General features: G+C 32.8%; 1 protein-coding gene across 1 annotated transcript in view; it reads left to right on the top strand.

The window, feature by feature from the left end:
• The window catches only part of LOC143048261 (inhibitor of Bruton tyrosine kinase-like), a 28,866-nt gene extending 22,525 nt beyond the window's left edge, over positions 1 to 6,341 (top strand). Inside the window, exons 23-25 of the mRNA XM_076221829.1 lie at positions 642 to 1,037; positions 4,728 to 4,947; positions 5,761 to 6,341. Coding sequence (XP_076077944.1) covers positions 642 to 1,037; positions 4,728 to 4,947; positions 5,761 to 5,904 — 760 coding nt within the window. The 3' untranslated portion in view covers positions 5,905 to 6,341. The remainder of the gene's footprint in view (positions 1 to 641; positions 1,038 to 4,727; positions 4,948 to 5,760) is intronic.
• Positions 6,342 to 26,617: the final 20,276 nt, after the last annotated feature.

Genomic DNA, 26,617 nt, shown 5'->3' with positions numbered 1-26,617 from the left:
CTTTCCAAATACATTTCCTATGTTACAATGCTTATTTTATTACATCACAGTAAGAACGTATTATTCAATGAGATTACTTACACTAATTTAACTTGGGAGAAACAGTTTAACTCATTCATACCAAACTATTTGAGATTTACAAATAATATTGTTTCAAGGAAGGACATTAACCCTTTCCTCCATAATGAGGCCTTTTGACGCCTGTGTAGTGCCTCAGTTGAAACGTCTTACCTACCAAAAAACTTTATCAGACTTAATAAAATTTGTATCTAATATAAAAAGGATATTCATGAGAAGATGGGACTGGAATTTCATTAATGAAATATTCTTTTTCACAATGCTTTAATACTTTAAACCTCATGATTTTTTTTTATTGAACAAATCGTATGTGAATCAAGTTTTTAAAAAAAAAATCTATGAAGGAAAGGGTTAACATTATGGTAAAACTATTGGTTCCAGGAATTTTGAATATGATTTGTAAAATTTGTTATAACAGATGTTAACGTTGAATATTCTTCTCCATTGCCTCCAAATTCATCCTTTCTGTACTTTCTGGTTAAACACAAGATCTCAAAAGATCTTGTTCTGTACAAATACAAGAACTTTCATTCTAGCTCATTTTGTATTTACATTGTTTTAAGGGGTGAAGTTGGTAAAGTAGCAAAGTCATTTAGAGATTTAATGATTGAGGATAAAAAGATCCAGAATACACAGCAAAAGTCAGGACAAAGTGTCCAGAACTTAAATCAGAATGCACAACAAAAGTCAGGACAAGGTGCCCAATGTGTCAAGCAAAGTACACAACAAAAGTCAGGGCAAAATGCTCAGAACTCTCATCAGTGTACACAACAAAAGTCAGGACAAGGTGCTCAGAATTTGAATGACAGAGGACCTAGGAATAAAAAAGCTGCAGAAAATACTAAAAGTACTCATGTTCCCACAGATCTGCTTGATAGTTCATCAAAGTCTACTAAGAGTATTCCTGTGACTAAAGGTCAGGTTGCAACTACAATGAAGTCTGCATCTAATTTATTCAGGTAAATTCAAAAATGCTTTATAGTTCACCTGATTGATCAGTGTGAGCTTTGATTTTCACTCTTTATACTTATATAGTCAATCCTCATAATTCCAAAGCTAATCCTCCCACAGGTATCTTTCTTAAACAAATTATCGTATGATACTACTTACCAACAAACATGGTATCTTTTACTTCCAATTAAACATAAGGATAAAAAGAAATCACCTAACTTGGTAATTCCCAGATAACTTCTTCTTTCAGTGCCAACCCTTCTTGCAGTCTGTCCATTAACATAAAACATAAAAAAACCTCCATGAGTGTAAGTTTTAAGTTGCCTTTTTTAGCTCACCGGGGCCCATCACTTGGCGTCTGTCGTCCTCTATCCTCGTAAAATATTTCAAAAATCATCTCCTCTGAAACTACTGGGTCAAATACCTTCAAACTTTAAATAAATGTTCCTTAGGGTATCTATTTTATAAATTGTATCCGAAGTTTTTATCCATTGACAAACATGGCCACCATGACTAAAAGTAGAACATAGGTGTCAAATGCAGTTTTTGGCTTATATCTCAAAAACTAAAGCTTTTAGAGCAAATCTGACATGGGGTGAAATTGATTAATTTGTCAAATCTATCAGCCCTGAAATTTTCAGACGAATCGAACAACCCATTGTTGGGTTGCTGCCACAAAATTAGTATTTTAACAAAATTTTGCAGTTTTTATACGACCGCAAATTTTGAAAAAATTTTCGTCGTATATTGCTATCACGTTGGCGTCTGCGTCGTCGTCGTCGTCGTCGTCGTCGTCGTCGTCGTCCGTCGTCCGAATACTTTTAGTTTTCGCACTCTAACTTTAGTAAAAGTGAATAGAAATCTATGAAATTTTAAGACAAGGTTTATGACCATAAAAGGAAGGTTGGTATTGATTTTGGGAGTTTTGGTCCCAACATTTTAGGAATAAGGGGCCAAAAAGGGCCCAAATAAGCATTTTCTTGGTTTTCGCACCATAACTTTAGTTTAAGTTAATAGAAATCTATGAAATTTTGACACAAGGTTTATGACCACAAAAGAAAGATTGGGATTGATTTTGGGAGTTTTGGTTTCAATAGTTTAGGAATAAGGGGCCAATAAAGGGCCCAAATAAGCATTTTTCTTGGTTTTTGCACAATAACCTTAGGTTAAGTAAATGGAAATCTATGAAATTTAAACACAATGTTTATGACCACAAAAGGAAGGTTGGTATTTATTTTGGGAGTTTAGGACCCAACAGATTAGGAATTAGGGGCCAAAAAGGGACCCAAATAAGCATTTTTCTTGGTTTTCGCACTATAATGTTAGTATAAGTAAATACAAATCTATGAAATTTAAACACAAGGCTTATGACCATAAAAGGAAGGTTGGTATTGATTTTGGGAGTTTTGGTCCCAACAGTTTAGGAAAAAGGGGCCCAAAGGGTCCAAAATTAAACTTTGTTTGATTTCATCAAAATTGAATAATTGGGGTTCTTTGATATGCCGAATCTAACTGTATATGTAGATTCTCAACTTTTGGTCCCGTTTTCAAATTGGTCTACATTAAGGTCCAAAGGGTCCAAAATTAAACTTAGTTTGATTTTGACAAAAAATGAATCGGTTGGGTTCTTTGATATGTTGAATCTAAAAATGTACTTAGATTCTTGATTATTGAAGTTTTTTTGGTCCAGTTTTCAAATTGGTCTACATTAAGGTCCAAAGGGTCCAAAATTAAACTTTGTTTGATTTCATCAAAAATTGAATCCTTGGGGTTCTTTGATATGCCAAATCTAACTGTGTATGTAGATTCTTCATTTTTGGTCCTGTTTTCAAATTTCAAATTCTACATTAAAGTCCAAAGGGTCCAAAATTAAACTAAGTTTGATTTTAACAAAAATTGAATTCTTGGGCCTCTTTGATATGCTGAATCTAAACATGTACTTAGATTTTTAATTATGGGCCCAGTTTTCAAGTTGGTCCAAATCAGGATCTAAAATTATTATATTAAGTATTGTGCAATAGCAAGTCTTTTCAATTGCACAGTATTGTGCAATGGCAAGAAATATCTAATTGCACAATATTGTGAAATAGCAAATTTTTTTTTAATTAGAGTTATCTTTCTTTGTCCAGAATAGTAAGCAAGAAATATCCTATTTGTGCAATAGCAAGAATTTTTTTTAATTGGAGTTATCTTTCTTTGTCCAGAATCAACTTAAATCTTTGTTATATACAATATACAATGTATATACACTTTTTACTACCAACTGATAAATTTAAATAATCTTTACCATTCAGTGATAACAAGCAGTTTTTTTACATCTTAATATTTTATGATGTATTTAAATGAGTAGTTATTGTTGCAAACTCCATTAGAAATTTGAATTGATATCAGTTTTGAAAAAGGGAAACGGGGATGTGAAAAAAAAGGGGGGGGGGGTTAAATTTTTCTCATTTCAGATTTCATAAATAAAAAGAAAATTTCTTCAAACATTTTTTTGAGAGGATTAATATTCAACAGCATAGTGATTTGCTCAAAGGCAAAAAAAACCTTTTAAGTTCATTAGACCACATTCATTCTGTGTCAGAAACCTATGCTGTGTCAACTATTTAATTTTAGATTTAAAAAGTTTGAAGAAGAAATCTTTAATTGATTTGTAAAATCTTGGCATTTGTTTTGTGTAAAAAAAAAAACATGTAATGTCAAAAATTTGATCACAATCCAAATTCAGAGCTGTATCATGCTTGAATGTTTTGTCCATACTTGCCCCAACTGTTCAGGGTTCGACCTCTGCGGTCGTATAAAGCTGCGCCCTGCGGAGCACCTGGTTTGTTATTATCTTGAATATTATTATAGATATATATAAACTGTAAGCTGCATTAATGTTCAGCAAAGTAAGATCTACAAAAAAGTTAATATGACCAAAATTTTCAATTGACCCCTTAAGAAGTTATTGCCCTATAAAGACAATTTTACACAATTTGTTCATCAAGTTTGCTAACATTTAAAAATCTTCTTTGAAATACAGGTGAGCAATTCAGGCTCTTGAGAGCCTCTTGTTCACCTGTCTTATTGATGTATAATTGTTTTCTTATAATCATGTTATAATGAGTCCAAGCAAGATCCTTCATAAGCTTCTATATAAATAACCTTCTTTTGAAGGAATTACAAGCAATGGGTACGGAGAGTAGCTTTCAAAATGTATGAATATGGTCCAAAAAGGGTATTATTGAATAGTTTCAAATAATATGCTAAATTTATGTAGCGTTTTTGTAGCAGTAGTATTCTAATAATCTGTATAGAGTGAAACATGAAGTTCACAAGTCAGGAATATGACAGTTGTTATCCATTTGTTTGATGTGTTTTAGCTTTTGATTTTGCCATTTGATTAGGGACTTTCAGTTTTGAATTTTCCTCCGCGTTCAGTATTTTTGTGATTTTACTTTTTACCACTTGATCACTAAACTGGAAGGTGAATTCTGTTATTGTAAAAGAAAAGAACTTTGCGGCACAGGTTTCACATATGTACTTGTTAAAATTGAATTTTCGAATTAGGGTTTGCAATAAAGTTTATTATTGAAAAAAATAACTGAATATTAGAAAATGGTGAATTGCAGATTTGATTTTTTATTAGGTAAAGAAATGTTTAATGTAAAATGTTCATGAAAAAATTTAATTTTATGCATGCAATATGTTTTTAGTTGGGGCCTACCTACAAGTGCAGTGCATCAGAGAAAGGAATCTGTATCAGAAACTCCCATTGAGAACCCCCAAAGTCCTACAGAAGCTGTGAATCCATGGCAACAGAGACAAGAGGCAGCATCAGCCAAATCGTTTAGCTTTACAGAGATTGTTAAAGATGAAATTCAGAAACATGAGACACTGGCTCGTGCAACCAATAAGCCACTAGGACTGATACAGGTAATGTTTAACTATTGCAAAATACTTTAAAACTTTCCAGGAAGCAAGTTGTATATCCTAGTTCCTGGATGATACCAAACGGAACATGAAAACTTTACAGTAGGCAAGTTCTATATCTCATTCCTGGTAATTTTACTTCCATACAGTACTGGTGGAATTACTGCAAATACCATCAATGTCCTCAGCCATGCGTTATCATGTGTTTCAACCCCTAGCTCGGTACACTCTCAGGATTGGGGTCCACAGTAGTGATCAATCAATGCGCATTGGTGGTGGTTTTCCAGCTGCTACTGTCTCTCTTAATCCATATCAAGCAAGAAGCTTTCTCTGCTGCTTGGTCCAGTTTCTGAATTGCTTTTTTTCTTTGCCGACCAGTCACTCCTACAGCAGAAAACAACCAGTAGAGACAAAGGGAATATGAAAACTTGAAGGGTCAATGAAATTATTTTTAGATTTTTTAGTTTCTGCATTTTAAAAGTAAGGGATTGGTAGTGGTTTTAATGTTGGTATTAAGAGAAGTGAAAAGAACTAACATAACAGAAGCTCATTTCATAAAAAATACTTGTAAGTTATAAAACATTTAAGTATAACTTACGATCAATTTTAGTTGTAAGATTTTTTGTGAAAAGAGTCACAGGACCCTACCACAAACCTACTGCCTATCCTGATAGACTATGCGACTATTCATCAATTATCTGTACCTAACCTATCACATAAGTAAATAAAGTAACTTTCTTTCAATGCTTTAGATTGTATGCAGTTACTCCATAGAGTATGTTAATGAACAAAGATTAATTTTATATGATTTTCCAGATTGAAGAACAGGCTATCCAGGAGTTGTTACAATATTACCGTGCTTCAGAAAGTTTTGATGAATGCATCTCAGTAGAAAGAGTTCCTCAGGCAATGGCAGCACCCCTTTGGACAGCTAAACAGCAGAAACAGTCACATGTATAATGCATAGTACCAAACTCTGTGAATTTTTATTTAGAAAATTTTTCTTTTCACTATTTTTCAATGCAGTATAATATGATTTGTCATTGTTATGGATATAAGCTTTAAACAATACATAGAACAGAATTTTTACAGCAGTGGATCTTTTCACACTTATTCACCAATATATTATTCCAGATAAAGAAATTTTGTTGTATATTTTAAATATCCTGGCTACCTACTTGTACTGTTTGACATATTTTATTCAAGAGTAAGCAAGGTAGTGACATAGATTTATTACACATTTGATGTTGGAATATCATTCAATTGTTTTATATACTTGCATATTATGATCTATTATGAGAAAGTTGCGCTACATTCAAGTTGACACAGAATGCACTTAATGTTTGGCTACTTCCTGATACATTAATAAAATTGATAAAATGATTAAAATTTAGAAAGAAAAAACTTTGAAAAAATACCATATGAAACTTTATTCATTCATCAATTACTTTAATTGTTAAAATTATGCAGAAAATTGAAATATATTTATCATTTTATCATAATAAATATTGAATTGCCATCAGATTAGTGTAGATTTCATTGACTCACTTCTTATAATAGTAGTAATTAGATACTTATTTTGTCTATTCACACTATGTTTTAATTGGTGGTAAATAATATTATTTGCTCAATATTAGCATGAATGTGTCTCAATAAGAATCATGTTTCTTGTGTAGATGATGTACTTCTGTTTATATGTATTTATTATGTATAATAGTTTATGAATATTTTTGAGAAATTGATGTGATTTAAAAGGCAAGTCCTGTTATACCATATAGTCAAAGTTGAACCAATGTTTCATTACTTATTATTGACCATGTGTTCATTCCCACACTTAATCAAGGCTCAATCAAGGCTCAGTATGTTCTGCTAGTTAGCTAAGCATGCAAAATTTGGAGTGAGAGTAAAGTTTGTTGTCTTGATGTCAGAATTTTATGTCTGATTGGTGTGAAGTGAATAACATTGTTAGACTGTAAAGATATTTATTCTGTTAGACACTTTCTGCTACCCATAGGCACATTAAGTGTAATCTTGAGACTGATTTTCTTGTAGTCATGAAAATATGTCAGTGTAACTGTGAACTTTTACCATTTTAGTATTTGGTCAGCTCAGCTTGAAGGTCTAGCACATAATCATATCACTAGTCATGTCCTTGCCCTCGATGTTGTTGACAGATTTACAGCTATATGTTTAGCATCCACCATTATCATTATTCAGATATTTCACATTCAAATCATCAATGCCAGCAATTTGGTTAAATATTTACAATTAATGTTATTTCAAGTTCTGGATGTGTGATTTGAAGAACAAGATATAACCAGGGACACCTCTATATTAATCTTTTGATTTAAATTATTTGTATTGCTTACATTCAGTATATTTTCATAATATATTAAACAAAACATGAAATAATTGGTGCATAAATAGTTTAACAAATGAATGACAAATGATCTATTTAAACATCAGCTGTTGTTAAATTTCATTCATTTTGGATAACCAATTAACTTAATCCATATTCTTTGTTCCCATCTTAGCTTTGAAACAGATATCCTATCTTGAGAGTGAAAAAGTCACACTCCTTATCTATTCAGTAGGAGTTGATAAATCTGGCTTTGTGTCAATAACATTTTCCATATTCAAGTTATTTAAGTTGCATAGATGTGCTCATACAGCCAGGAGTATTAAGATGATCAGTATTGCATTCCTACCTCTCCAGCAAAACCCAATAAGTTAAAAAAATTATCAAGACTTATTGCTTGCTGGCGAAATAATTATTGGTCAGGTGAAACCCTTGCTGCAGATGAGTAAATTGTAGTGAATATGGTTTCAACATCTAAAAATGTTCAAATATCTATCCTTTCTGGTGTGAAAGAAGTGGTGTCATCTCAAATGTTTAATAAAGTCATAGCATTCATGGATACCCTTATTTGAAATGGCATCAGTGAGAACACATATGTAGTGGTATGAAATGACATTGAAATTATTTTGTGGATGAAAAAAGGGTTGAATGCTCAAATGCATGTAAGTTTGATACATGCTATTAAAGGAAATAGATAGTTATACATTAGGTCTTTATCTTTTAATGTTATGTGTATTTTTAAATGAATTTTTTTAAATGCAATTTGTATAGCAATATAGTCTGTAGAAGAATTTGTAGATACCAATGTATATGTATTGAGCATATTCTGTGAACCAAAGATGTTTTAGTTATATATAGAAATATTTAACATAGAATATATATGTGTGCATATATTGTAAATAAGGTGTATTGTCTATGCAAACTCGTTTATGCATGTTCCACGGTATATTTTTAACTTTGCAAGAAACAGATATGACGTGTATGTAAGTTAGTTATGGCAAGCCTTTTCCTGCTTGTATTAATGTAATTTAAGGCAAACTTTATTTTCCTTAAAAGAAAGGTATGAAATTATATTACATAGCAACTTCATTAACATACAAAACAAATGACTAAAAATTAGGTTCACTTGATCAACTTCTTACTGGTGATTTTCAAAACAAAGATCTAGGTATCTGTCTTTTCAGCAATTAGAATGTTGTCCTTACTTTTCATGGAATGGGACCAGACAACTTCATTTAAAAGGCATAGATTTATAATACATACATCATAAATGGAAGGCATATGTACTGATCTCAGTATTATAAAACATTCTACTTAATTATGCAAGTTAATTTGAGTGTTAAATTAACAAAGTAAACGACTTAAAACAATCCTTTGTATGCATAAATACTTATTAATTATTAGGAATTATTAGCATGTGATTTGGGTTTATAGGAATGTTGTATATATGTGAAGGTTGAAATTAGTTTTGTGTAAAGATTGTAGTGTTTTGGTTTCTGATAGATACTTGATTTAGTAAAACATGCACCATTTTTTGGTAGAGTTTCTGTTATTTTGGATCTTCATATGAAAATGAGATATGCTGTTTTATTATACGATGTTGAATAATGTTTTGATTTTAATGTTTAGATCCTTTAAGTATAAGGACAAAATCAGCCAAGACAAAATATAAATCATCCAACAGGTTGCAAGAATGTATTAAGTTGAGAGGTATTGTAAAATGAAGGACTAAAATGACAAAAAAAATGTATGACATGTAGGTTTGAGAATGAATATAAAAGTAAAACAAAATTCTGAACTCAAAGGCAAATTATAATATGAGTATTAGAGACCATTTAACTGAAATAAAACGTTTTCAATCTACAGAACTTGTAACAATTAACTGTCATATTCCTGACTAGGTACATGCAATTTTAAAGAAAATGGTGGATTAAACCTGTTTTTATAGCTAGCCAAACCTCCTACTTGTATTAAAGTTTTTCTATAACAAGTTTGAAGCAAAACATAGAATAAGTGAAGATTTGAAATTTTGAATTATGAAAACATTTATCAATCATCATGTTGAAATTATAAAAAAAAGTATGATCAGACTGAAATCATTACCTGATGACTGTAATTAGCATTAAGTATATTCACCATGTATGTGCAGTCAAAATATTAAATTGAAGAAGATACAAGTAAATGTTGTTGGAAAAGTGATATATTTTTCAATAAATAGGGATATGTAAAGTGACATCATAAGTTGTTAGAATATTTCAACCTCACTATGAAGGCCAAAGAAAAATAGTTTTTTAAATTAAATTTCCTCTTCAAAAGACTGATTTCACATTTTTGCATAGTCTGCCAAAGCAAAAAAAATAATCTTAAAGTCATACATGCTGTACTTGATGATTTAAGGTTACTGTATTATTTTCATACAATCAGATTATTCACAACTGAAGTGAAACAGACATTAGTCATGAGATCAGAAATTTACATTCATGTGTTGGTGCATTATGTGGTAATTTGTGAATAATTATGATGTATGTTACATTTTCCTGTTATATTTGTATTTTTTGTTGATGATCTTAAGATGAAAGTGCTGATATTCCTGTGTTAATGATCCTTGTTGAAAAATAAAATAGTATACATACATCTGTGTTTACTTATTCGAAAACATAAACTATCTCATAAAGTAAAGGTATTTCTGTGCTATACCCTGAAGAACTGGAATTTAATTAAAAAAAAATGTTTAAAGAAGGTATTCTTTTCCTAGAATTTGATGCTGTCATCCAAAATCCATCCCTTATATTTGTCTTAGTCAGAAATAAACGGTACTCCATATTTTGAGTTGGGGCAGAATTCTAAGTTGTAGAAGGTACAGAATTCTTAGTTGTAGAAGGTACAGAATTCTTAGTTGTAGAAGGTACAGAATTCTTAGTTGTAGAAGGTACAGAATTCTTAGTTGTAGAAGGTACAGAATTCTTAGTTGTAGAAGGTACAGAATTCTTAGTTGTAGAAGGTACAGAATTCTTAGTTGTAGAAGGTACAGAAATTCTTAGTTGTAGAAGGTACAGAATTCTTAGTTGAAGACACAGTTTTTTTATGACTTGCACAGAAACTTTATTCACCATTGGGTGAACAGCTACTTTATTTTAGATATGCACTTGCATATAGTTCCTTTAGAAATCAAAATTGACAACAAATAACTATTTTTGAATTAATGTGAAAAATCAATGTATCCAATTTATTCAGTTGATAAGAACTATGAATGTATTTTATCAGTAACTTATTGATAAAAAATTGTTACAAGATGTGTATTGATATATCAAAGTGGATTACCAACCTTTTCTATAACTGCAATATATTTTTGCTGTGGTCATAATATTATGATGGTTTCAGCGTCTTTATCGTCTTCCCAAGACATTTGATTTCAAGATAACAACGCAGGTATAATTGTATGGATCTACATGAAAATGTAGCACAAGGTTCCATACCACAAAATACAGGTTGAGTTGATATTAAGGGTTATTGTCAAAACTGTCTGAGAATAAAGGTAAAAATACGAGCATTTAAGTTCTCAATTTATAGACAATTACTTGTACATAAGTGTGCCGATTGGTGCAGATATAGAGCAGAATTGCTCACTTGATGAGGAAAGCATGAAACTTTGCATAGTAGTTCTTGGTTATATACCCTTTGATTTCAGCTATGGACCCACTCTGAAAAATCCAATATGGCTGCCATTTTCAAGATGGCGGAAAAACGGTATAAATATCAAGATAGTCCTAAAGGTATTCTATATAATTTCGGAAATCAAAATGGACTTTTTGTTCTTGAATTTGTTATTAATTAATTTAAAAAAAACCAAAAAAACAATTTGGTTATTTCTATAACGCATACATTTGCAAATATGTCTGCATGTACAAAACAAATAGTGAAATTCAAAATGTTAATCAATATGTGTGAGTTCGTGGTCTAGTGGTTAAGACCGATGGCTACAGTGCTGAAGGTCCCGAGTTCGATTCTCACTCGGGGTGCTAAAAATATCAGTACATCAGAAGGGTAATTTTCACCCTCTCACACACATCTCTGGTACCCAGACCGGAGTTTAAACTAGAATGGGTACTTTGGGGGCCTCGGTTGGTCAAAGTTGTTCCCTACTTGACCTGGAGATCAATCTTCTGATATCTATCTGGTTTGTCTGTTTCCACCGAGTGGCCCAGTGGTTCTCTCCGAGTACTTCGGCTTCCTCCACCATAATAACAGACTTCCCGGTGTCCTACATTCCCTTGGTGTTGGGTGGGATTGAGTTGTCCTTGTAAAAATAATTGTATAAATATACGTTAGTGACACATCTCCATTAATCCCGATAGGGAGTGTACATGGATGCCACTGTACCCTCGCAGCTTTCGAGGGGTTCTTCGGATATCGGAGGCATTTACCAGTACATACATACATATGTTACATGTTATTGTAATTGTTCTTTAAACGCTTTCAGTTTTAATGGTTGGAATGAAGTAGGTTGAAACGAGTCGATTGAACGTTAATATAGGTCGGATAAATGTGGTGGAATAGTAGGTAACTCATCTTAACTTTGCGGCAGTGCCGAGGGCACCTTGTCACGTGTCTCTTGAATGCCACGTCTTCCGTCACTTAGCGCGTTTTCATCTGCCGTACCCACTACATCGTCAAACTATTCTATGTAATCAATAGGCGTACCTTTCTTCAGGCGGATTAGACGATTGCCAAACCCATCATTATATTGATGACAATATCGGACGAGGCCGTGTGCCTCTGTTCGATTTTGTGATGAGGTGAGGTTTCATGGCTTTGGAATCGTGCGTTGGTCTACTGACTCGATCCTTTGCTGTTTAAAGACTCCCTTGTTGGGGTTGCACTTTGATTTGCTCCGTATCCTGGTGCAGATGACCGTTGTCTGAAATAACCGGGATTTCTAGAGTTTGTCCGTGGAGATGCTAACCGTTGTCTATAGGAACTATATGATCTCTAGCTTAGTGGGGGTGTTGCTGATCGATAGGCATTAAGCTTGGGTGTATTTCTATCTGGCAATCTACCGCGATTGTATTGCTCAGGAGATCTTCCACGTGTATATTGATCAGGTGATCTTCCATTGAACTGGTGATCGTCCATGATTATTTGATCAGAAGAATCGAGGTTATATTGATCAGCCTATCCACGGTTAAGCTGATAAGTTGAAAGCATAACATCAACTAGTTTTGTGACAATTTGTGTGAGGTTATGCACCTCATTATTCAAAGGACTGCTCATATTTCCTTTATCGGTCGGTGATACTGCGCCATCAGCAAAGTAGACTTTTTTCGATGGTCATAATTGGCACTTTTTGATCCATATATCGCCATCTAGTTTGCTATTGAGGTTTTCAATTGTTTTAACTGTTTGCAATAGCATGAATTGTTCTATATAATAAGAATGTTCTTATCCCGGGCATAAAAACAATGCCGTATTTGGCGAAACCTTTTCAACTTTTTATCTCCAGTGCTGTACAACTTTGTACTTTTTTCACTTTCGATCTTTTATATCTGGGCGTCACTTGTAAGTCCTGTGTGGACAAGGCGCGTTTTTGGCGTATTGAATCTTAAACCTGATGCTTTTTGTTATCTATTAATCATGTTTTTCTTTGTCTAATATGTTCTCCTATTTATTTGTATTGTAGTCCTGTAATATTATGTTGTCATTTCAATGTTATATTTAACTTTGCCATTAAAGTGCGAGGTTTGGCATGCCACAAAACCAGGTTCAACCCACCACTTTTATTCCCCTTTAAAAGTCTTCTGTACCAAGTCAGGAAGATGGCCATTGTTATATTATTGTTCGTTTCTGTGTGTGTTGCATTTTAACGTTGAGTCGTTTGTGTTTTCTCTTATTTTTGAGATATTGAGATCAGACGTGGCACGGTACTTGTCTATCCCAAATTCATGTATTTGGTTTTCATGTTATATTTGTTATTCTCGTGGTGTTTTGTCTGATGCTTGGTCCGTTTCTGTGTGTGTTACGTTTCGGTGTTATGTCGTTGTTCTCCTCTTATATTTAATGCGTTTCCCTCGGTTTTAGTTTGTTACCCCGATTTTGTTTTTTGTCCCTGGATTTATGAGTTTTGAACAGCGGTATACTACTGTTGCCTTTATTTAACGCCTTGTTGAACGTTTCTGGGTTTCTCTCTATTACATAACTAGAAGAATCTTTGTCTTTACATCCTCGACGGAATGCTTCGGTTCCAATCTGGTTTGATCGTCTTTCTTGCTGAAGCGCTGCTTCAAATGAATGCTTTTTTTAAGGCCTTGGAATAATCATCTGTGTTTACTTTGCGAGCGTACTCAAAGCCAACATCGGCCTGGCAATCTGGGGCCTACACACATTTTTCCTGTTTTCCCATTGTCATCTACCGACAGTTCGTTAAAATTGGTAAATGAACACCTCCCAAGTCATGGATCCTCTTCAATTGAGTTTCTGCATTTTTGGGAGCTGTGGGCTTCGGCTACGGTCCCTTGCACCAAGATTTTCTTGCCATCGGGTATATTCTCTCTCCAATGAGGAGTCTGAAGAAGAGGTGTTGCCACATTCTTTTGGTTTCCTCTGCCCTTTCCTGGATCGGTCAGTTGAGTCAGCTTGCTGTTATGGGAAGCCTGTTAGAGTTCCAGGAGCTGACGAGGCTGTCATAATTGGAGTGATAAATGTGGGATATGCCATTGACTTGACGGGGATGATACCATAAGCAGGCACTGCATTCAGCATTGGAGGAACTTGATAGAATCCACTTGCAGCCAATTGTTTCTGTAATGGTGTGTTGCTCTGAACCAAATATTATTGACTCATAGTAGATGGTAAGTGTGCGTAAGAAGACACATAAGCCTTTTGCTGGTATCATTGATTAGTACTAGAGGTTTAAAGTATGTTCTTAAATGGACATTGTTGTTGAATTATTTGAGCTGTCTCGTGCAGGGTCAAGGGCCCTGACATAGGACTTTTGAATTAAGGTGAAGACACCTTCAACAGAGTTGGCGCGGTTGATGGTTCATGCGAACTACAATTGGGGAAAGACCCAAGGCATGGATTTTGTTGTGTACTTTTGGTAAATTTGCATTGTACTGGCTAAGGTCAAATTTGTGGCTTAGATGATGTGTCCATTGCAGGAATGTTAACTTCTTTATTTCGATTGTCCACTAATTCATGTACAACAGATGCCAGTTGTTGGAAGGTACCCTGCTGTTAAAATGCACTTTTAAATTGAACTGTGTATCCTTCGTCAGTTGTTGTCAGCTTGTCCATTCGTCTCACCACAACATTGAATATCTTATTGGTCTAACCATCAATTCCGTCAAGTAATTATTACTAGCCTTGTGGTCTAACCTGTCTTCAGACTGCTGAAGTTGCTGAGATATTGCTCTCATATGTTCATTATTAATATTCATTGCCTCTTTCTGTTCAGCTTGAAACGTAATGAGACCAACACATATTTTATCAATTCGCGCTTCGCTCTGTTTTATATTGCGGAAAATCTCAGCTGTTCTTTGGGCATTAGATTTTCTATCTGCTAAAAATTCTTGGTACAATTGTTTAATAGTCATTTCTGAGCTGTGGTTGTCTCTATATCCCCAAGTAATTCGGTTTCTGCCATTTCAAGGTTCTTGTCCTTGTTGTACTAAATTCCTGCCATTTCACTGATATGTGTTTTAATAATTCTCAATTCACAGTTTAATATCTTAAATTGCAAAATATTGTGACCCAAGAAATAAGATAGACACTGAATAATATCTTAAGGTAGATAAATCCCAAACCACAGCTTATCCCAAATCACAGCTTTTATGTGTGACCCAAGACAACAAATAGTGCAGCTTTTAATTAAGTCTACTACTGCAGCTTTTTATGAAAGCTACTACTTTATGTATGAAATGACAAGCAAGGCAAAATCAAAAAGGACAGAACTGGGAGAGATACTAAATGACACTAAACATCAAGAAAATGCTTATGTTCAGGTCAAATCTCAATAATGAATATTTGCTTATTTTTCAAGCCGGCCATTTTGAAAAAAGCTGCCATTTTGTATTTCAAAGATAGATCAAAACAAAATCTACAAAAGTACACCAAGTCATTTAAATATGTTGATTTTTGTGCTTCCAGCATCAAATCCACTGTGGTTTGTGCAATACTGGAAAATATTTTAGAACGTACGGCAGCCATCTTGAAATCAGCCGCCATATTGAATTTTGAGGGTGGGTCCATAGCTAATATTGCTCAGTACAAAAAAATGTACCATCATGCAAAAATTGGTGCTTTCCTCATTATTTGAGAAATTTCTTCACCGATCTCTATGAAATTATACCACACGGTTTCATACCTCAAAAGGAGGGTATGGATTGATTTTAAGTTAATGACACTTACCATTTAAGATAAAATAGGCCCAAAACAATACTTTTCTAATACTATATTTGTATAACTAGCTTTTTTGTCAATTTAAATGTGGTTCAATTGAATTTTTGGGAATCCTTCAATGCATTAATCTTATTAGATATCAAAGGCACCAGGCTTTTAATTTGGTACGCCAGACGCGCGTTTTGTCTACGAAAGACTCATCAGTGACGCTCAGGTAAAAAAGTTAAAAAGGCAAACAAGTATAAAGTTGAAGAGCATTGAGGATCCAAAATTCCAAAAAAAAAGTGCCAAATACGGCTTAGGTAATCTATGCCTGGAATAAGAAAATCCTTGGTATTTCGAATAATTTTTACTTTTACAAACAGTAGTTTATAAACATGGCCATATAATTGATATTCATGTCGACACCACATGCATTTAGATTTTTTTAATTTTTGACCTATTATTTAAGTGGCTCCAAATCGTGGTCCACTATGAAACTGTTTGATACCATCAAAATTATTATAAGTGTTTTTTTTATATACCGAATCTTACCATGTATTTAAAATTTGATATTGGACCATAATAGATTAAAGTTCTGTGTCAAAAACCTATTTTTTTGCTAAACGTATAATCACAATCTTACTTCATAGCTGTATCAAGTATGAATGCTGTGTCCATTTAAAGTTTGATTTTGTCAGTTTGAATGTACATTTTATTTTTTGTCCCTCACTGACAAATGATGGATGACTCTTATGAATATAGAAGACTTTTCGAAAGAAAAACTATGTGAAAGCTTAGTTTGGACATTTTTATAGCAATTCAAAACTACAAAATTTCACCTTCATCATGACCATGACTATAAAATATCTATACAAATTGTTAGACTATTTTTTCTCAAAAACGGTAAAGGGGAATTAAAATCTTTATTTTCAAAAAGACGGGTTTTCGTTCCCTATTGTTTATTTCCTTTCTGAGAGCGGTGATTATTTTGGTACTACAGTTATCAAAGGTATCAATTTAGTACGCCAGACGCGCGTTTCGTCTACATTAAGACTCATCAGTGACGTTCATATCAAAATATTGATAAAGCCAAACAAGTACAAAGTTGAAGAGCATTGAGAATCCAAAATTCCAAAAAGTTGTGCCAAATACGGCTAAGGTAATCTATGCCTTGGATAAGGAAATCCTTAGTTTTTTGAAAAAATTCAAAAGTTTTGTAAATAGGAAATTTATAAAAATGACCACATTATTGATATTCATGTGAACACCGAAGTGTTGACTACTGGGCTGGTGATACTTTTGAACAGTGTTTTTATAAATAGGAAATTTACAATATTATGGGGAGGGTATTTCTAGCGGCTTGTGTCTACAATGACGTCATATATTTAAACGCACATACTCAATGTATGAATGTTAAATTATAAGGTTAATTGTTTTGAATTGAAGAACACAATCTGATTCTAAATTATTTTATTTCGTAAAATCATATCTAAATATCAGTATCTTTTTGCCATCTGCTACCCACAAAAGATTATTGTATATTGCAATTGCACCTGGTGATTCCAGGTTATAGGCACTGTTGCTAATAATAAACTTCTTGAGTTTCATATTTTCATCTAAAGCATAAACACATCTATAAGTTTCATCGGAAACTACAATGGTATTGTTGTTATCAGTACAAATGCCATTACATTTGAATTGCAAATTCGGCATTAGACCGAAGGAACCTTGAAACCATTTAACATCCGCCGAGTTGGTGGATCTAGCGTCTTTATTCTTCTGATTTAAAAGATAAATCGTTGATTGTTTATAGTTTTCTGAGCAATATTTGCATAAAATACAAAACGACATTTCTTTTCGATTGGCATGGAAAATTGATTCTGGTGATCCCATAAAATGTAAAGAAGACACATCCCAGGTTGATGATATGATGCCATCAACACTAAAAGAGTTTATGTTGCTGAAACTGTTTGGGATTTGTTACAGTCTTAGTATGTCATGCTTATCAAAACAGAATGGTCCTTGAGACACAGACTCATGGGCGTGTTATTTTCCATACAAGCAAACGGTACAACTCTTCCGTCTAAAAGTAGCTTTGTAACGAATTTTTCATACCGGTTAAGTACTATTATAGACCCATCCTTGAGTACTCCAATATCATCTGCTGTTACGTATTTAGTACTTTCAAGCACCCGATTTTTTATTTTTCTCAGTTTTCTGCTGATGATTATCCATGCATCCTGATCGGCTGTTGGAAAAATTTTGTCAATATTTCCTTCGTTTTTATCAAAACTAATAGTTATAGGATAATCCTCTTGTAGTTCATCAGAAGAACTTTCGTGCTGATTTGATCCATCTTTAATTGCAGTAACACTTTTGTAACACTCAGCCTGTACCGCGACACCAAGATCAAATTTATGTGACTTATTGTTTATGTCGTTTCCATCAGCAGATTTACGAACTGTGCCTGCATTCTTACAGTCTTCGTTAATATTAGTGAAGTATCCGACCCCACAATTTGGATTTTGAATAAAAATCGGCTTTTCATCCTTTTATAGTATATTTTTACATTGAAATCATCCCTTCGTAAATTTTACGGACGCCATCACGAGTTGGTTGACCGTTATGGAATAACCGTTTCACAAATGATATCGGCTATGTTCCTTACGTCGTAACTACAATCCCCTTCCCTTTCATGACTGTGACCTACCGAATTAGACTATTTACCGGATTTGTAATCACATAAGCAACACGACGGGTGCCACATGTGGAGCAGGATCTGCTTACCCTTCCGGAGCACCTGAGATCACCCCTAGTTTTTGGTGGGGTTCGTGTTGTTTATTCTTTAGTTTTCTATGTTGTGTCATGTGTACTATTGTTTTTCTGTTTGTCTTTTTCATTTTTAGCCATGGCGTTGTCAGTTTGTTTTAGATTTATGAGTTTGACTGTCCCTTTGGTATCTTTCGTCCCTCTTTTACATGTTGAAACACACCTTCTCATCTCAACATGTAAATTAACTACCTGATCGTCCTTAATAGTGTCTGGGTCTACATTATTAACGCATGAGCAGATAGTTTTCAAACTGTCTTGAACAGTTTTGATATGTTCGTTATGTTTATAAAACTGTTGTTCTAATGAAGTAAGGAGTTCATCTTTTGAAGACTTTATATGCCGTATCATTTCCTCCGTTCCATCTATTACTTGGGTCTTTATCAACAATTCATCACCTTTGAATTTTTCAATCTTACGTTTCAACTTTTCAGCAAAATGGTCAGCTGTTTCACTGTTATGTTCGCCATTTTTAGTTACGAATGTTTGTAGTTCTCTGAATATGCCATTTCTGGCATCTTTTAATTTACAAAAGCTATGCATGTGATGTAGGTCATTTTCTAAACATTCCATGCAAATACATTCCTTGCAGTCCTTGCAATATAGTTTGTAATCCTGATTATGAAAGTTGCATTTTATATTGCTGTTGTCCGCCATTTTACAGCTTAAGTTTTAATGATTTTTAACATAAGACGGCACAGTTATTGCATGAGAAATATTCACAAACCTTATACATTTTATAGATAACAATGTTTATTACCTTAACGTAAACATTGAGTGCAGATAAATCGATATAACTTGAACATATGTTAAACTAAATTAATTTAAAACCTGATGGAATCGAAGATTTAGACAACGATCGTGTTTAATATTACCTCCAAAGAGGACAGCGATGCAATGCAAGTGCATTATGCATGTTTACGAAGATATACTATGACAAAATTAGACCAATGTATTTAAATCGAACTATAATAGAATAAGACTTGATTTAATGTCATTGTATTTTCTGTTGACACGATATAAATAAATTATATTGATACTTTAACTGTCATTATAAGTGCATAACCTTTTAAAACTATAAAAGTGTTACATATGTACACATCTCTGATACAATTTAAGATATTTATTTCACTTTAGAGGATATTTGTCATATTGACAATTAAACCTCATCTTCTCATTTTGAAGAACAAGTCATAATCATGGACCAACCCTACATTATCTTATTGATTTATATTATACGTATTGATTACATTCAGTATATTTTGATGAAATATTAAGTAAAACATGAAATAATTGGTGCATAAATAGTTTAACAAATAAATGACAAATGATCTATTTAAACAACAGCTGTTGTTATATCTCATTCATTTTGGATAACCAATTAACTTAATCCCTATTCTATACTCTCATTGTAGCGATGAAATACTTATCTTATCTTGAGAATGAAAATGTCACTTCTATTTGTCTAGTAGGAGTTGATATATCTGGCTTAGAGTCATTACATAGTTATCAAAGGTACCAGGATTATAATTTAGTACGCCAGACGCGCGTTTCGTCTTCATAAAACTCATCAGTGACGCTCATATCAAAATATTTATAAAGCCAAACAATTACAAAGTTGACGAGCATTGAGGATCCAAATTTCCAAAAAGTTGTGCCAAATACGGCTAAGGTAATCTATGCTTTGGATAAGAAAATCCTTAGTTTTTCGAAAAAGTTTTGTAACAGGAAATTTATTAAAATGACCACATTATTGATATTCATGTGAACACCGAAGTGTTGACTACTGGGCTGGTGATACCATTAACATTGTCCATATTTAAGTAATGTAAGTGGCATACATGTGTTCATGCAGCCAGGAGTATTAAGTGATCAGTATTGCATTCCTACCTCTCCAGCAAAAACCAATAAGTTAAATCATTTATCAAGACTTATTGATTGCTGGCAAAATAACTATTGTTCAGGTGTTACCTTTGCTGCAGATGATTAAATTGCAGTGAATATGGTTTCAAAATCTAAAAATGTTCAAATATCTATCCTTTCTGGTGTGAAAGAAGTGGTGTCATCTCAAATGTTTTGTAAAGTCATAGCATTCATTGGTACCCTAATGTGAAATGGCATCAGTGAGAACACATATGTAGTGGTATGAAATGACATTGAAGTTATTGTGTGTATGCAAATGGGATTGAGTGTTTCAAATGCATGTAAGTTTGAGACATGCTGTGAAAGTAAATAGATAGTTATACATTAGGTCTTTATCTTCATATGTTATGTATATTTTAAAAAGATTTTTTTTAAATGCAATTTGTATAGCAATATAATCTGTAGAAGAATTTGTCGATACAAATGTATATTTCATTGAGCATATTCTGTGAACCAAAGATGTTTTAGTTGTAGATATAGATATTTAACATAAAAGATATATGTGTTCATATATTGTAAATAAGGCATATGGTCTATGCAAACTTGTTTATGTATGCTCCACAGTTTATTTTAACTTTGCAAGAAACAGATATGATGTAAATGTAAGCTAGTCGAGCAAGCCTTTTCTTGCTTGTATTAATACAATTAAAGGCATAGTTTATTTATGTAAGAAGTAAGGTATGAATTTAGTTTACAGTGCAACTTCATCTGTGTACTCAAAAGTTTAATATACATGCAAAATAAATGACAAAAATCCGGTTCACTTGAATAACTTTCTGACTGGAGATCTTCAAAACATAGATCTAGGTATATGTCCATCCCGCAATTAGTCTGCAGTCCTTACTTAACATTAAAAAGAACCAGACAATTTTATATATATTAATATATGGAAGGCATATGTACTGATCTCAGTATTATAAAGCATTCTACTTAATTATGCTAGAGTTAATTTGAGTGTTAAGTTGATAAAGCATAGGACTTGAAGCAATCCTTTGTATGCATAAATACTTATTAATTATCACAAATTTTGAGCATGTTGATTGCTATGTGATTTGGGTTTATAAAAATGATGTATATATGTGAAGGTTGAAATTAGTTTTGTGTAAAGATTGTAGTGTTTTGGTATCTGATAGATAAATAATGTAGTAAAACATGCACCATTTTTGGTAGAGTTTCTGTTAACCTAGATCATACGAAAATTATATATGCTGTATTAACTACACTTATAACAAAATATATATTTACTGGATCATGGCGGGCGGAAGTGTATTATTTGAAAACTTTTAATTTGTTTTGGGGTTGACACGAAACACATAAACATACATATGAATTAGGCCTGTATCGCTGAAATGATGTTTTTGTTTCAAAATTCTTAACTTGACACCTTCGTTTTGTGTGGGAAACCTGCTGAGAGATTTTCCAAAACGTTCGATTTACATAATCCGGAAATTCAGCTCCGTGAAATTTTGGTAGAGTTCTCTATTTTATATTTTCTCCCAAAATTAGGTCATATTGCCAGCTGGACATTTATCATTTCTTTTGGATATTTTGCATCAAAGAAAAGGTAAGCATTAGTATTATATGCAAACATTTCTAGCCATCAGTGAAATTTGTTCTCAGTGGACCAGTGGAATACTGTGGATTCATTTATTTTCGTGGGTATCAATTTTCGTGGATAAAGAAAAAAAGACGTTTCGTGGTATACGTAAATTCGTGGATCACTGATTACAACAACAAAAATTAGATACGTAATTCGTGGATTTCTTTTTGATTTAGGAGATCATATAACATCCTTGGTTCGATCAATAATAAAACAAAACTAAAAAGAAGGAATTCATTGAAAAAGTTTTGAATTGTCAAAATCCTCGCTTAATTGGTCATTCTAGGTTAAAGTGTTCATTGATAACTTCGATTACAATAATGAGCAGAGACAACTAATTATTTGTTTGTTTTACAATTTATAAATTCTTGTCTGAATTCTATAAGGCATTCAAAACATTATGATTGAAAGCTAATTTCCCTAATCACGATATAATAAACAGTGATATAAGTATAAGGTGTGAAAATAAATGTTCCTGTCATAAACAATATTACCTACGGGCAATATCCCCGTACTTAATCCTATTGATTTTTAATCACAGGTAAACCAAACTATGACACGGTAATTAACAACTTGCAGTTATTTTCCATGAACAGTTTTAATCAATTTTAAAAAGTAAATTATCACTGATATTCGATATATTTATTATAGATTTAATCAAAATACTTGTATCTTCTTTCAATAAAAATCACGTGTTATGTTACAATGTTTATCGCTAGTCAACACTATACTAGAACCGCATAACATAACCGGAAATAAACATCCAACTCCATACACATTTCTCGGGATTATTCTTCGTTGAATTCTTAAATTCGTGGTTCGCTGTGACCCACGAAACCCACGAAAATTGTTATACCACGAATAAAAATGAATCCACAGTAACCTGTCTCTTGACACTAAGATTTATCACAGGTGAAGGCAAGGACTCCCAGGTTGGAATGCTTTTTCATGTTTTCAGTTGGATTAAAATAATGAGAACTGGAACCTTAGGGAACGGTCATTGTTTATCAGCTGAGGGGTATGTTCAAATTTATTGACCCCCCCCTAGTCCGAGATAATTTACTCTGACGTCCAACGGCTGTTTTGTCCCACGGCACCAGCTTGTCTGGCAAAACAGCCGTTGGACGTCAAAGTAATCTCGGACTACCCCCCCCTAAATAAAAAAAACCAACACATTTTGAACCACATAATGACACCCCTCCCCTTACCACATACAGGTAGCTTCAAAACTTTAAAATCATCAATACATGTACCTCTCTCTCTCTATCTTCATGTATCTAGATTTTTTGCGCATCCATGCAAGTGTGTCCACACCAGCCTCGTGTATATACATGTATATATTTATCAAAATTGCATAGACCTTATGTCTAGATGTAGTCCATTCGTCCACACCAGCCTTGTATATATATTAATATATGGAAGGCATATGTACTGATCTCAGTATTATAAAGCATTCTACTTAATTATGCTAGAGTTATTTTGCGTGTTAAGTTGATAAAGCATAGGACTTGAAGCAATCCTTTGTATGCATAAATACTTATTAATTATCACAAATTTTGAGCATGTTGATTGCTATGTGATTTGGGTTTATAAAAATGATGTATATATGTGAAGGTTGAAATTAGTTTTGTGTAAAGATTGTAGTGTTTTGGTATCTGATAGATACTTAATGTAGTAAAACATGCACCATTTTTGGTAGAGTTTCTGTTAACCTAGATCATACGAAAATTATATATGCTGTATTATAATACAATTTAAAATAGATTGTTGATTTTAATGTTTAGATACTTTGGGATAAGGAAGCATCAGAAACATATAAAAAATATAAAACACCAAACAGGTTACAAGAATGTATTGAGTTTAGGGGCATGGTAAAGTGAAGGACTGAAAATATGAAAATTAAATGTATGACATGTAACTTTGAGAATGAATATAAAAGTAAAATAAATCTGAACTTAAGGCAAAATTAGAAAAGGGGAAGTCCATAAAAATTGGCACAATCAAATGTTATCAATCAACAGAATGTGTGAAAACAAATGCCATGTTCCTGGCTTTGTACTGGTATTTTCAGACGAAAATGGTGGGTTGAACCTGGCTTTATTGGTAGCTGAATCTACCACTTGTATGACAATTGTTATAACAAGTTTGAAGTAAACAAAGTTTGAAGCAAAACAAAAAATAAATGGAATTTTTAAAAATTTAAATTATGATTTACATTAGTAATCATCATGTTTGAATCATAAAAAACTATAATTAAACTGAAATCGATACTTGATCACTGTTATTAGCATTACGTATACTCATCATGTCTGTGCATTCAAAATATTAAATTGAGGAGGATACAAGTAATGGTTGCTAAGAGAGTGATTTATTTTTCAATGAATAAAAGTAAAAAGTGATATCATTTATTGAAAGAAAATTTAAAACAATACTATGTAGGCTGATGAAAATTATTTATTGTTCAAAGACAAAACTTCCTCTTCAAAAGACTGAATTTACATTTTTGCAAAGCCTGTGGAAGCAAGACATTTAATTTAAAAGCTGTACATGCTGTAATGGATGATTTAAGGTTGCTTTATTATTCTCATACAATCAGATCAATGACAACTGAAGTGAAACAGACATCAGTCATGAGATAAGTAAGTTACATTTGTTTTTTGGTGCATTATGTAGTTATATGTGAATTTTTATGATGTATGTTACATTTCCCTGTTATATTTGTATTTTTGTTAATGATGTTAAGATGAAAGTGCTGATGATCCTGTGTCAACGATCCTTGTTGAAAAATAAAATATTATACATACACTTTTGCATTTTAATTCACCCCCGAATTACATGGTTTCTAGGTGCCATACGTCATATACAAACAAGATAGATAAGTTTGTGCCAAAAAAGAAAATAGAATTGGCCTTATTTTCGAGAATATGCTCACACAAGCTTACCTGCACTATTTGTGCAAATGAGGAGTGCAATGCTATTCTTTGTTCGGCAGTTCCTTAGTGTGTCAACTTGGGGATCGGCAATCAATTAAAATTCCATTTTATTGACAACGATGTGTAAACTAAACAAACGGAAACAATAGGCAAAAAAGTCAAAAAACAGGAGTACAGTAGTTACCGTTGTGTCATTATCCCAATCACAACCAAAAAATATCATATAAACAAACATTTACCATGACACAATAAAACAATGATGGGATGCATAAGTACAATGCCACGTTACATGGAAGAAAGAAACACGAAAAGGCACACAGACAAAGCACATCAGCAAAAACTAAAGACAAGAATACAGAAATTAAAAAAGATCAACAACACAATGTCGGAGCCACGTCAAATGCACGGAGAGTTGTCTCATTGGCACTCAAACTACATTTTCTTATATCAAGAAATTATTTTAGAACAATAACACAATGACGCAATGTATAAGTCCTGTAGAGAGCCACCTCATATGTAACCAGGAACCACAAAAAGACATACAGAAAAAAACATATTTCAGCAAAAATGAGACAAGAATACAAAAATAATAATAGATCAACGTCTGGATTTGTAAGTACATAGTCACTTTAAATTGATACCACCAAAAGAACAGACTAAAAAGTAAAAGTAATATTCATAAAGACAAATCAAACAATACTTAAGTACGTTATTAAGATAATGAACAGCTTTTTTGGTACCTTCCGATGAACCTTTTTAGAAAAAGGACGAGACGTACTTTGACATACCACTGGTTCATCAACTTTCTCCTCAGGCGCTAGTGACGTTTGAAAATATTGTAAACACAGTCAATATGGAGTTTTTTTCTGCTTAAATGAAACTTCTCAAGATGCTAATGAGAAACGAAATATTTTAAAGTAAGAGATCCTTGACGAACAAAGATTATGATAGGAAGAATATTATTAATTATATAAATTTATGGCTTTGACCCAGACTAATATAACAGCCTGGAATATGAACCCGGAGCAATCACTATTAAAATAGACAAAGGCATAAAGCTTTCTTTTGTGTGTCCATATTTGCCACCTGAACGATATTACCATATAGAAAAAGTATGATAATCAAAAGATTTAAGAATCAGTGAACAAGTAATATTAGATCCAAACGCAACACATGCAACAATCAGGAATTTTGGAAAATTTAGTTGAACAAATTAGAGACATTATAATAAATATGTTGACAAAGCAAGAATTATTTGTGTTTATGAAGACCAACCAACAGGAAGTATTTCAGAATCAATACTGATAAAAAGTAAAATCACAAAAATTCTGAACTCCGAGGAAAATAAAATCGGAAAGTCCCTAATCACATGGCAAAATCATATGACAAAACACATAAAAAACGAATGGATAACTGTCGTATTCCTGACTTGGTACAGACATTTTCAAATGTAGAAAATGGTGGGTTGTACCTGGTTTTATAGCGCTAAACCTCTCACTTTGTACAACAGTCTTATCATTTCCGTTATATTTACAACGACACGTGGACTAAACATTCATAATAAATAAAATAGTCAAAATATGGGTACATCAGTTATTATCATCACCGTGTTACAATTTTACAAAAAACACAAAAACATCTATCAAATAAAAA

The sequence above is a fragment of the Mytilus galloprovincialis genome, chromosome 10 (assembly GCF_965363235.1).
Source record: "Mytilus galloprovincialis chromosome 10, xbMytGall1.hap1.1, whole genome shotgun sequence".
Lineage (NCBI taxonomy): Eukaryota > Metazoa > Mollusca > Bivalvia > Mytilida > Mytilidae > Mytilus > Mytilus galloprovincialis.
This window is presented reverse-complemented; position numbering and strand designations above follow the sequence as displayed.